Source organism: Eretmochelys imbricata, chromosome 8 (genome assembly GCF_965152235.1).
Source record: "Eretmochelys imbricata isolate rEreImb1 chromosome 8, rEreImb1.hap1, whole genome shotgun sequence".
In the NCBI taxonomy this organism is placed as follows: domain Eukaryota; kingdom Metazoa; phylum Chordata; order Testudines; family Cheloniidae; genus Eretmochelys; species Eretmochelys imbricata.
This window is the reverse complement of record NC_135579.1, coordinates 28,698,787-28,712,614: the sequence shown is the minus strand read 5'-3', so window position 1 is coordinate 28,712,614 and position 13,828 is coordinate 28,698,787. Positions and strand designations below refer to the sequence as shown.

At 37.9% G+C, this 13,828-nt stretch overlaps 1 protein-coding gene across 13 annotated transcripts in view; it reads right to left on the bottom strand.

The window, feature by feature from the left end:
* Positions 1 to 13,828, bottom strand: part of TENM2 (teneurin transmembrane protein 2) — an 806,981-nt gene that overhangs the window by 330,552 nt on the left and 462,601 nt on the right. For 6 of the 13 annotated variants that reach the window (XM_077823687.1, XM_077823688.1, XM_077823689.1 and 3 more), the window contains one exon: positions 5,647 to 5,856. The exons of the other annotated variants lie outside the window; for them this stretch is intronic. In XM_077823687.1, coding sequence (XP_077679813.1) covers positions 5,647 to 5,856 — 210 coding nt within the window. The remainder of the gene's footprint in view (positions 1 to 5,646; positions 5,857 to 13,828) is intronic. 13 annotated transcript variants of the gene reach the window in all.

The following is a 13,828-nucleotide window of genomic DNA, read 5'->3' as shown; positions in this document are numbered from 1 at the left end:
CTTTAATACCATCAGTACTGAGTCCAGTTTAATACAGAAAAATAGTTCCTCTAGCAATCCAGCAGCCACTGAAATCATGCTGGGATGGATATGCATGCCTAAGTTTCTTATCTACAGTTTAAACCGATGTCCTTCTGGCAAAAAGATGAAGGTGCTACCTACCGAGTTACCCAAACCTTTTTATTTAGTCTTTTAAATAACACGAAGTCAATCCTTTGTGGAAAAAAGTAAGCTAAGGATTCAGGATTTTTCTTGTTGGTACTTTATTTTCTACTATGTAAGCCGGTAGATACAGAAACTACTTTTCCATTCAGTGGGGGGTGATACTTCACTGTCTGTGGGAGACTTCATTATTTTTCTGCGGGATTCCTTTTTTTTTTTTTTTTTTTTTTTGAAGATGACTTCTCCCATAGGGTTTTAAATTATACTACTGGATACTAGAGGCATCTGTTTACGTAACTCTGAACTGTAGAAGGTCAGAAAGCAGACTGCTTTGATCACTCCTAGAAGAGAATCTGGACTAAGACCTTCAGGGGTGATGTAATAATAAAAAATCCCAGATTCCTTCAGAGCAATGCTTTGTATCCACTGGAACAGACTGTCGTAAAAGGTAGTTTATGAGGATTTGAACCCAAATATCTAAATATGAAGCCCTGCTGTATTTTGTAGTACCTCTTGGTACCTTACTGAGGAAGGTAGATCCTTTTAACTAGGCATTCACACAGCATTATAGTATATGTTTCACATTCCACATGTGTAATCATATCAAACTTGGGTCATGTTAATAAGATTTTTGTTACTATTTATTTTGAGTTTAACACAGAACCAAGACCCTTTGCGAGTAAGGTCAAAACCAATGAGTTAAATAATTTATGTTAACATACTCAATAACAACTGCACATTTCATAATCATTCCCCCTGTTGTTGTCCCCCCAGACACAATGGCACCTGTGAAAAAGCAAAGTTCTTTCTTCTAGGCTATGTCCAGAATGCTTTGTGAATGTATACTCTTACATTGGGCCAAATGCTTTATATTAGTTCATCCGTGTCAAAAGATACATAAACACTGAAAAACTGGGCCAAATTCTGCTTTCATTTAGATTCCTGTAACCCACTGGAAAACAGCTCAGAGCAAATGAAGAACAGAATTCAGTCTCAGGGCTTGGTAAAATTTCTAGTTTCCCCTATTCTCAAATTCAAAATACTTTATGCAGACAAAAAGAAATTAACATTGCATTTGCTTTCATATAATCTATAGGATTCAGAGGCTGCAAAATTAAAGTATTGTCCTGGATCTTAAATAAGGCTCTAATTAACTATCCATTGAAACAAAATGTATCATGCAAGAGGGTACTCATTTCAGAAGAAAATAAATTGTATCCAGGGGTATGTTAGTTATACTGAAAACAGAAAACACAAACTTCTCTTGTTTCCGAGGTTGATGTTCAAATAGCAGTAAATCTTAATTTGACAAGAAAAAATGAGTGTCGGTAACTTAAAATCTATCCTGTTTATCTATGAAATATACAGCCTATGAACAGATAACCACTACTGTCCATTTTTGACTACACACATCAAAATAATATTTTCATTAGATAAGATTCATTTCTAAACATAATCACAAAAAAACACATCCTGTGTCTATACAACAAAAGAAAATGAGCTTATTTTCCATGTTAACTGTAAGAAACCATTCTAGATAGTGTAGTGACAAAACTGACCTCTTATGGAAATATTCTGCCCTCTGGTATCTTTACATGTATAAAATGCTACACATTTTTGGTCTCATTTGCCACTATAATATTTGTGAGTTTTTCAAAAATATTACCAACACATGCATCGTATTTCAACAGCCTCTTGTCCTCCTTAATATATAATTCTGCTGCATAGTATATTAAGAAACAAAAGTAGAAAAACATAAATGATGGGCATTCAATTAAAAACAGCATAATTTTGGTTGCATATAAAATGGTTCTGCAACTGAAATCAGGTTCTAATGAGAGAAAAAAGGAATACATTTCCACATATTTTTAATTACATAGAATTTCCTCAAACACGATTTTTAATAATATATTCCATTAAGTTAACATCATATTTGAAGAAAGTGCATTTTCTGATTTCATTTTAAGCCTGATTTTGAGCAATTATAGTGTCATTGTTCCACAGTAGAAAGGTTGAATTCATTTACTGTGTGGTTATGCTAGTTATGATTGATGTCGCTTCTCCAAATGATAAACCAATCACCCCAATGATGTAATGTCATTTTAAGAGTGCTATAATCACATTTCTCTCAAACTAGAAGCTCTGATGAGTTCTAATAAAGATTTATTGTAGATTAAAGGCTTTCATAATATCAACAATGGATTGCTCATTTGATGGAAGATTAGATTAGGTAAATTTTTTTAAGCATATGCATTTTTCAAATATATCAAGGAAGGCTATCGTGAAGGGCACAGGTCAATACATATGGATGACTATCAACTCACATCCAGGAAGACTCATCTTAAACCCATTTAGGAGTTATCCTATCATCGTAGTGTTGAGGCAAATATAAGTATACCATCAGCCAAACAGGAGCCCCTTATTAAGTAACGTGATCAACATGAGAATTCTTCAAATTTAATATGGTCTTTTCTATGTTTATTTAAGTGTTTGCATCACAGCTTTTAAAGATAAAATCTTTGTCATCCATTAATAACCAGAGATGGGCATTAATTTAGGCCCTAGATCCAAAATGCTCAGAACTTTCCAAGGGTTTAGAATCCAAACACAGATCCAGATCAAATTTTAATCTATCTCCCCTCTCTATAATGTGCTGAACTGAAACCTTGGATCCAAACAACTTAATTTGCATAGGCATTCAAAAATCAGATTATGATTCAGGTCTGAATTTTACGGCTCACGATCATCTGTTTATGACCTACGGTACTTTGAAAGTCTTGCAGGTAGAAAGCATCTTTGTTATTGTAACACTTAGCACTTAGCCCTGGTCTACACTAGGACTTTAGGTCGAATTTAGCAGCGTGAAATCGATGTAAACCTGCACTCGTCCACACGATGAAGCCCTTTTTTTTTTTTACTTAAAGGGCTCTTAAAATCGATTTCCTTACTCCACCCCTGACAAGTGGATTAGTGCTTAAATTGGCCTTGCCTGGTCGAATTTGGGGTACTGTGGACACAATTCGATGGTATTGGCCTCCAGGAGCTATCCCAGAGTGCTCCATTGTGACAGCTCTGGACAGCACTCTCAACTCAGATGCACTGGCCAGGTAGACAGGAAAAGAACCGCAAACTTTTGAATCTCATTTCCTGTTTGGCCAGCTTGGCAAGCTGCAGGTGACCATGCAGAGCTCATCAGCAGAGGTGACCATGCACAGCTCATCAGCAGAGGGAACGGGGGCCTGACGATATGTACCCAGAACCACCCGTGACAATGTTTTAGCCCCATCAGGCATTGGGATCTCAACCCAGAATTCCAATGGGCAGCAGAGACTGCGGGAACTGTGGGATAGCTACCCACAGTGCAACGCTCCGGAAGTTGACTCTAGCCTCGGTACTGTGGAAGCACTCTGCCGAGTTAATGCACTTAATGCACTTAGAGCATTTTCTGTGGGGACACACACACACTTGAATATATAAAACCAATTTCTAAAAAATCGAATTCTATAAATTCGACCTAATTTCGTAGTGTAGATATACCGTTAGACAAGGTGATGCTTAAGAACATGTGAGCGTTACCTATTTAAGATAAATATTAGTATCTTCAGTATTCACTTGTGCACTAAAGGAAATACTTTGAATACTTATTTAGTTATTTAAGGAATCTGACAAGTTCTGAAGAGCCCCCACAGCAAAGTGCTGTTTAAAGAACCCTGCACACAGCTGTGGTCAGAATGAGGTAATAGGTAATCGCCTGTTTGTGGTACATTCAAAATTAGAAATGAAACATAATAAGCTCCCCTTTTGAGAAACCTGATACGTTATTAAAGGTGAAAATGGAACATGCTTGAAAATTGTTGTGGTGGGGCACAGAGCCAAAATGCTGAGCCATACCAGCCTTTAAAAAGGCAATTCAAAACATTTTTGAGTATACTATAAAGGTACATAGTATCAGCCCACAGCCTGAGAGCAACATGAAACATGGCCAAGGCCACCCCAAGGTTCTAAGACATAAAAGACTTGCAATGATAAATCATCATTTAAAATGAAATATAAATAGTCATTAAACCTGCAGATGATTTTTAGTGCCACATTTCTCCATTCTCCAGTCAAACATTTGGGTTCCCATGTATGACTACATCCAGCAGATGACTCTGTTGGGTGCACCAATGTGTTGTAATCTGATTTAACGCTAGTATATCTTGGTCAGCAAACTTTATAATTAAAATTTACTGGGCACGTGCATAAATACCAAAAGATCCATGCCACACAGGATTCGTAGTGTCACGCAGACCTACATCATTATAGAGAACAGAGGACCTGGGGAGAAATTGTAAGTGATCAGTAACTGCATCTTCTACTTTTTCTGTCACTTTTCTGTGTGTTTATTGGGGTTAAATGTCAAGGCTATAAGTTGTAAGTAAAATATTTTTATTAGCTAAGGGTTTTAAATGTACATTAACTACAACCGTAAGTGAATAACCTTCCAAAACAGAAGTTCAGAATAGCATCATTAAGGAGAATTAGGGTCAAATGCGTTTTATAAAGAATATCTGAAACCTTTCCCATGCAAGAGACTAATGGTCAGACTGTCCTCTGAAAACTCCCACTTAAGTTTATAGGAATTACACACACACATATCTGAATATGGTCCATATCAACTGGATGCATTTCCTTGACAAAATAACCTAACGCAAAAAATAAGTGAAGACTTGTGCGCCTAACATTTCCAAAAGTGGCCTGTGATTTTGGGTCCCTTAGCCTGAGACATCTAGAGCCTCATTTTCAGAAAGCACTGAGCATTCACAGATTCCACTGACTACAGATGGAGTCACGGTGGCTCAGCATTTCTGAAAATGGCCCTTATTGGCCCAAGATGGGCACCCAGATATTGAGGCACCAAACAGAGGCAACACAAAATCAGATCCCACTTTTGAAAACTGGGGCCTAAAATGTTTTCCAGACATAAATTAGTTGTCTAAAAACATCAATAGTTTAGTTATATCTAAGCTGACAAGCTAGGATTAGATATAATATTGAAACAAGAGCACAACACAATAACCGGTGCAGGACACACTTTCTGGTACACAGCCTCAGAATTTGCTTTACATATATCATTGATCTATAAAAATGCAAACCACTACCATTGTGTACAGTACCTTATACACGTCCCTTCTACAAGAGACTGCTTCAAGGCTACCACCTAGTTGAGTGAGTCATTCTCTCAGCAACAGGGATGCACTAATAGTTTTTACATGCCTTAAATCACTCTTAATATAAAAGAAATACTCTACAGTGAAATAAAGGAAAACTAAATATGATACACAGTGTTTCCCAAAAAAACGTAAACGCAATAAATTACAAAACTGTTATTTTTTCTTCATTTTCTTATTTAGGAGTCAACATTTTGTATGATACAGACATATACTTGCAAACATGACACAAAAAAGGTCATAACAACATTCCATATGCTTGAAATTTCCTTACCACTGCTGGAAGCCTGTTGTGGCCCTGAACATGCTCTTAGTAGATATGAATTAGGAGAGAATTCCTCATCAGGGTTGGTGTCCATGATCTGATGGGAGGTATTGCTGTCTAGCAATGGCATCTGGCAGCTAACTGGTGGAGGATTATGGGAACTGGGCAGCTGAGCAGATGGGAGAAGGCTAGACGAGGATGTAGGTGGAATGGGACGACCTGGGAAAGAGGACACATGGATCAAAGGTCAGCAATGAGTGTAATGAAAAAATATTTTTAAAAAGTCACATTGAAACTGGTCATTAGTATATATGATTACAGTTGGGGCAGAATCAAAATACCTATTGACCACTGGTACCAACTCGCCCCTTTGTATCATATTCAAAATGATCAGCTATGTTGTGAAGTCATTCCAGGAATGTCTCCACAGCATCAGTCTGTAACTGATTAGATGAACTGATGCTGGATGAATGAGATACAGCTAAACAAAGGGTGTGGGGGGAGGGGAAAGGCCTGGTTAGCCTCATTTCTATCCCACAGAAATGTCCACAAATAAGAAAGCCAAAGGCCCAGATCTTGAGAGTGCTGAGCTCCTGCATATCCCAGTCAGGATATTTTCAGCATTTGATCCAAAGAGTTTTCATTCAAAACCAACCCCTTGGTTACTTACAATTTATTACAGAAAGAAAACCCCATAGAAAGCATATTCCCGGGATTAACATGCAGGTCAGGAACCCGCTCTTAAATCAAAGTAATGCTCTCTCGCAGGTTGCTTTCACAATGGGATTATGCACATGCTTAAAATTAAGCACATGTCTACCCGTCAATTTAGCTGAGTATTTATATTTCTCCTGGTCTTTATATCCGATCACTTGGGCCCAATCCAGCAAAGCCATTAGGGTTTGATCCAGAAACCAATTAAAGTTAATGAGAGTCTTTCCATTGATGTTAACAGGCCAATGAGATTACTCACATGTTTAAAAGTTAAGTATGTGCTTAAGTGCTTTGCAGGACTTGGGCCTTAGTGGCCAAAATGGATACATGAAGATAATCACTGGTTACACCTTATTTCTTTTCCATTTTGCAAAATCATGTAACTTCCTGTTCAGCCATTTAGAATGATCAGACCCACTTCCCACCAGCAAAAAACAGGAAAGCAATATGAAATTAAATCATTCTTCTGCCATGCTTTCTAGCTGCATGTTTACTGGGACCAGACCCGCACTAAAGGAGGAAAAAATACAGTTCCTACAGCACCCCTGAAGAGAGAAGAGGTGAATGATAATCCTTCCATATTGAGGCAGCTAGACCCTGGAATGGCCTGGGGTATATAATTCCTTATCCCTGTAATATTTCTAGAAGTAACATTTTCAGAGGCCCTACTATGGGCAATGCAACTGCAGCATAATCAAAATGCCAATGGAATTTAAGCATGAGATATTGGAACAATATCTTTTGTAATATTTTTCTTTGTTTACATTTTTTGATGTGTGTACTCTGTGAAGCCCCCAATTTGACAAGTAATTAGGATGTTTAGTTACTTTGGATATTCCGTCTACAACAATATTTCCTGTATAATAAATTTTACTGAATTTGCTAAGCAATTTCCATGTTTTATTAGGTTACTCACATATTTTTCCTGCAACTAGGAAACATGCCAGCTGGTAAGCATTGGAAGCTAACACAAATTATGGGCCTGATATCTACTTAAGTCAATGGGAATTTAGCCACTGACTTCACTGGGAGCAAGACTGTATATAATACGTCTAAAACACAGTGATTACACTTATACTTTCTTGTTTTTGTCTGTTCTGCAGGATCCTGGACATGATTTATTAGAAGTACAGATTTCTTGCAAAATCCTGTAACAGAGGAAAACATCCAGTTGTGGCAATCATATGAAGCCATGAATTGTCCTCGCAACAGGATTTCACCAAAGGTAGAAATGGATGCAAATTTGAAATATGAACATAGCATGATCCATTGGTGACCACAGCGGGCATCAGCACAAGTAAAAAAGCACATGCAGAATTTTGTCACTAATAATGACAACTGCCTCCAATGGCCCAAATATGGGAGCTCATTGGAGTCACGGGGCAAGAGATGTATGAATGTACCACAGAATATATCCGGCCTAAACCTCCCTCTTAGAATGTTTTTGCTACCGGTGCCCATCAATACTACTGAAGACATGGGACAGTGATAAGTATAATCAATGTGAATTACCTCATTCCCTTCAATGAAATTATACTATTGTGAGAAATGGGCCATAACTAGGAGTTTTGAGACAGTGGAGTATTATAAGGGAATCCTTAACACATAACCCGGACTCCATTGTGTGAATGAAGAGACTGAGCCATTTCTGCATCTCTGCCCAGGAATACTGTAGATATGTATAATGGGTAAGTCAAATTTGCAGGAGTGATAAGGCTGAATGTGGGTTTGGTCAACCGCAATTCCACACCCTCTCAGTCCCACTTCTTCCTAGTCCCATCTTCCAGGTACAGAATCTCCCTCCCCACCCACCGTGCACTCTTTTTTTCAACTCTTGAGTCCTGATCGTTCCCCCAAAGTGAGGCAGCTCAGCCCACCCCAACATACAGCTGGCTGAAATCAGGTGCATAGGGCCTCACTCCCTGCCTTTGAGTCACTGCACCATCCCCTTCTCTGACAACAGGACTCATATGCCCAAGATCTTGCCTTAGTCTAATCCTCCAAACACTGACAGATGGGTGACAGAATATTCTTTTCATTGTCCATAATGACTATGTCTGTTTGAGGGAGGGGGGAGAGGGGGCAGTACAAGACGACCTGCATGCCTGATTTTGGAAGGAATAAAAATGGTTTGTGTTTGGTGAGTTAGAGAAATTGTTCAAGAACAGTTTATCCATGTGGAAATGCGACCTCTGCGACGCTGCCGAGGTCAGTGAGGCATAGGAAGATATGCTGCATATGTGCTAGCAACAAACATTAAAGACACAAGAAGACTATGTTAGATGATGCACCCTCATTTTCAACATTTCTAAAAATACAGCAATGAAGAAAATCTACGATTTGAGCATTTGGTTTTGGTGTTTTTGCATCATGAAGCCCCAGCTTTCTTTATTGTACAGTAATACCTACGGAAGCTCCCCAGTGGTACACACCAAATTGCAGAAGGAACTTTATGCATATGACATGATTGTGCAGCTTCAAACTGCTTTTCTGCTTAAATTACGTAAGTGTGCAGATATCAACCTTACATTACATAAGTTATGAAATAATATAATTATTATTTATATTATAATAGTGCCCCAGGACCCAACTGAGACTGGAGCACCACTGAGCTATTCACTGTACAAATATAAAAGGTGAAAATGTTGCTGCCCCAAAGAGTTTACAGTCTAACTGGGCAAGACAGACCCTAAAAGGTGGAAGGAGAAAAGAGTGAATACAAAACAATGCACTGCATGTCAACAAAAAGAGTATCAGAAAGAAATATAAATTCAGTGTACAAAGAGAGAGTTATGGTGATTATTAACAGCTGGCTCCAACCAATCCCCACTGATCTGGAAACATGAATTGTAACAATATTTAGAACTTTTGCTCTTTTTTTTTTTGCATTCATAACACCTTACACACATTTGATAATTAATTAATCTTCACAAGAGTCCCGGGAGATACACAGGTAAATATTACCTTTTTTTTTTAATAGATGGGGAAACTGAGATAAAGAAAAATTAAGTGACATGCTCATGAGCAAATACTGAGTCAATGTCTAAAGTAGAATTAGCACTTGGGAGTTCTTTATGCCCAGCACCATTAGACACTACACTTCTCTCTAAAAAGAGTTCTGGAATTTGCAGAAGATGAGCTAAAAGCAATGTGACATTGCTCTAACAGGCCGTTTATGTTTCTATATGCATTTTTGTGTTTCTTTCATAAAAATAACGCACACACAAAACTGTTATGTGATTTGCTTTCACCTTTATCATGTAGTATGGGCATAAACAAACAAGTTAATGTGAAAAGAACTAGACTTTATAGTAGTGATCAGTCACCACCTTGCTAGCCCTAGACCTTTTCACTAACCTAATCCAGGAAATACCTGTAATACCGATAACAAGATTCAACTTTTATTATCATCATCAAGTTTGTGCAGAATTAATATAGCATATATCCTAAACTTTCAAGGAAAATGAGTGAGCAGAATTGGCTTCTAATTATTTCTCTGCAACATTCCGTTGTGAACAAGCAGCTGGTTTGAGATTTGACACACCTCAGACAGGAATGTGACACTGTATATAGTGTGTACAACGAATTCTCACACATACTGGGTCTATTTCAACACTACATGTGAGATGAAAGGAAGAGAGAAGACTTTTCATATTTTTAAAATCTGCATATGCTGTACCATATGGAAATATAGTCTTGTATTATACCAAAGGTTATTTTATAGGAGTGTGAGGCGTGTAAGTGTTTGTGTTTATGTTTTTGGTCAAGACAAACTCATGCCAACAAAACATATTTACTCAATAGTGGTAATGCCTCAAATTTATGTGGGTCAGCTCAGCTGAATGCCAATCAAATCTTTACATTACAACACGCCATCATGTATTTTGCATATGAAACATATGTTACAGAAAAATATTTAATATTTTAGAGAGCTTTTAACAAATATATTGGTACTTTTAAAAAAATCCCTTCTCCTAGAAAGTCAGACATTAGAAGGAGAAACGAAAAATATAATTAATCTAGTTCTCATTTGTAGCTCAGAAAAAGTGGGTGATGCCAAATTTTTTGACATAAAGTTCCATATTGATGAGAAGGATATTTATTTTATTTGGGGGCAGGTTGTTTAATTTAAAAAAGGCAGCGATATGAAGCAGCACAGCGATGGAAAATTAGAGTACGTATCAGGGGAAATAGATTAGTGGGCAGAATATAAGTGAGGCAGTCAAAGGCCATGATAACAATTTACTTGTTAGAACATTTTCTTAAAATAGAAGTAATGGGCCCATTCATCTGTACTGTATCCCAGTAAATTGGCCAAATATATTCATATTTTTGTACCATGTAAAAATATTATACTTTCTACAGAGACAGAGATTGAACCCTTGGTCTTTTTAGAGACCTCTTTATTCAACACACAGAAGAGACACACAGAGTTAGTGAGAGTACAGTGCTCTAAAGATGGCCAAGTGATCAATTCGGCTCTCTCTGATGTCAATTGTAGTTTTGCTATTAATGTCAACAGGAGGCTGCTCCTGCCCCCAATTTTTTTCATTCCACGATGAATCGTAAATTATGAATTTGTATAAAACATCTTTTTAGAAAGACTATCACCTTTTATGATTTAATAATGATAAACAGAGTATGAAGCTTATTTTATTTGTAACTTTGCATTCTTGGGCTTTTCCCATTTGAAGAATCTCATTTATGGGGTTAACAAATAAGCTGTCTCCCCAGATTTTTGCTGCACCAGTACATGTATCTCCAACATATTACACAAAGACTTCTTGTAGTTAAACAGCATATCTTCTCTGAAAAATTACACTTAGAAAGACATCAAGAAATTAGCCTATCATAGCTTAGGGCATTTATAAACAAAATGAGATTTCCAGTAGCTTTATAAAACTGGTAATCTTCATAATCGAGAGGTTGTGACATACCTAATTTGTAGTTATCTAAAATGCAATCCTTCCATATACAGGATAAACATGGATGGTCCACATCATTTACATATTGTATCATACACAAATATAACCAAATGCACGTCTTTTACTGAATCCAGCTATCTTTGTTGTATAGTCTGTTTCTGAGGACCAGGACACAAATGTACATGATATTCTTTTCCTATATGTAGGTCAAAATGAAACTGCACGGACTTTACTGCACAGGATGGACAATTGGATGGGAAATTTTCACATCAGTATTTCTTAAATGATCAACTCGATAACACCTCATGGGAAACCGAAGGGTAAATGCAGACAGCCAGGGAACTGGAAAGGTACCCAATGGGAGAGGAGAATATTTTCAGAAGGGAAAGAAGATGAGATATTCCAATTATAATTGATACCATAATAATAAAGACAGCTGAATATAGTGGCAAACATTCAAATGTTGACATTCAGTCATTGAATAGAACATGCATTTCTGTGGAAATACAGATACTCCCTATACTTTGTACCCACCTGTGGTGCTACTGTAATAGAAATTACTTTCAAACAGCAACTGCCAATGTCTTATCGGCAACTACCACATTTATCAAGTAATAGTATGGAAGGAGGCCTCTGGACATCAAGCAGTAGTATGGAGGGTATCTGTGGTGGACAATTTTGGCCTACAACTAGAGGTGATTTAAATAACAAAGGAAGCTTACCCTACCCTTTCCTGAGCAAATACACACAGAATTGACACAATTAATAGGAAGCTACGTGAAAATATTGGCAAAGTCCCCATTTCCGTGAATCGTATCTTTTTCTTCTTCTTCTTCTATGAGCACTGTTAGGGGACATGCACTGCATCCTGGCTCCAATTCAAAGCCAGCCTAATTGAAGCACCTACACTGTCAGCAATGTTAATGTCACTTTAAAAAGTGTGAAATGTTGCTAAATGTGTCAGGAAACAATTAGATAACATAAGATGCATGTTTTTGCAGTGCACAGCAATATATATTATGCAGGCAGCAGATAAATGTGAAAATTTCCTGAGGTATAGCACATTCAGCAGACTCTCCGCCATTCTTTAACTGAGTAGCTGTTTTGCATGAATAAGCTGTGTTTCAAATACTTGTGAAAAGAAGGATTTGTTTATGATTGGCGACTTTCAAGCTGGGCACTCTTAAGAAAAGTCCAATTCAATAAATTAAATATGTACTGTCAAAATTGGCACTAGGAAATAAGTTTTCTGAGCCATGGTGATGAAATTAGAATGGTTACCAGAAAATAAAATTTCTTTTTTCTGGTTTAGTAACACCAGCCTCCATTTTTATAACTGAAACAGCATTTGCTCTTTATATACACTCAAAAGAGGCCAGCTGGAGAACCAGGGAATAAGGGCTCTCACATGGGAGTGCCTGGGTTTGAATCCTCACATTCTCGTTTGCTCCTGAAGTTGACTAATATGTCCTTTCTGTTCCCAGGAGAAAGGTGAGACATTGCTCAATAGTAAGCCTATTGGTTTGTCAGCAGCAGCAATAATTTACCTCTAAAGAGAACTTGATTAAGCCCTCTTTGTCACATACTTCACAACCTGCCAAGACTAGAGAAGGGTCTAAAATGAGGTATACAAGAAAAGTAGGGAAGAAAATTTTAAATGATTATGAGAGATCAATTTCTTTAGCATCAGTGATACTTCCTATCATTTAAATTTCATAATACAGCTTTTAATGATGCGAACAAGTCTGAAAATAAGAGAGAAGACAGGAGTAAATCAGGATTTAAAGCAAGGGGCAGCTGAGAGGTATGACAGAGGAAAGTTACTTTAAATGTTTCTAAAACTCCAATCTCTTAAAGTAGCACACTGGCAAAAACAGTCAAACTAAGAGAAATATTTTTAGTGTGACCACTGTGCACATGAAAGAAGAAATAAGGTCTTCATAAGAGGAGACAGTCTGATGTGGAATCCAGTCCTATCCAAACTCCAGATTTATCGATGTCCCTAGGGCCTAGGGGTTTAGCTGCCTAAACAGACACATAACCACTTAAATCCACCACATAGACGCCAATGACATTTTCAGATCTTCAGCTTAGGCACTGCCTAACCCCCCCTAGATGCCTAACAACTCTAAATTTCTGGGGGTCAGCATTTTCAAAGCAGCCTAAGCACTGCTGTCATACCCCACAGCTAATGAGCTGCTCAAGATGAAGCTAGGCAGGGGAATTCCTATCCTGCCAGCAAGGCCCAATTCCGGAGGCATGACCTGAGCACACCTAAGACCTGACACTCATCAGACCTGCAACAGGAAGGCCAGCTATCAATAGGTGGATGGGCAGCACAGCATCTGCACAAACACAACTAGGATCACAGGTGAATGTAGCATGGGTGTCAGAGAGGTTTTGAGCATAAGCAAGGAGGAGAGAGAGAAAGACAGTTTTGGATACTATGGCATAGACTACTTAAGCAGCTGATCTGGCTTAGGTTCCTAACACCAGGAGAGGGTTCACAGCTGAGGATCCTGAGTGGAGAGAGGCACTTACCTCTGGCACAA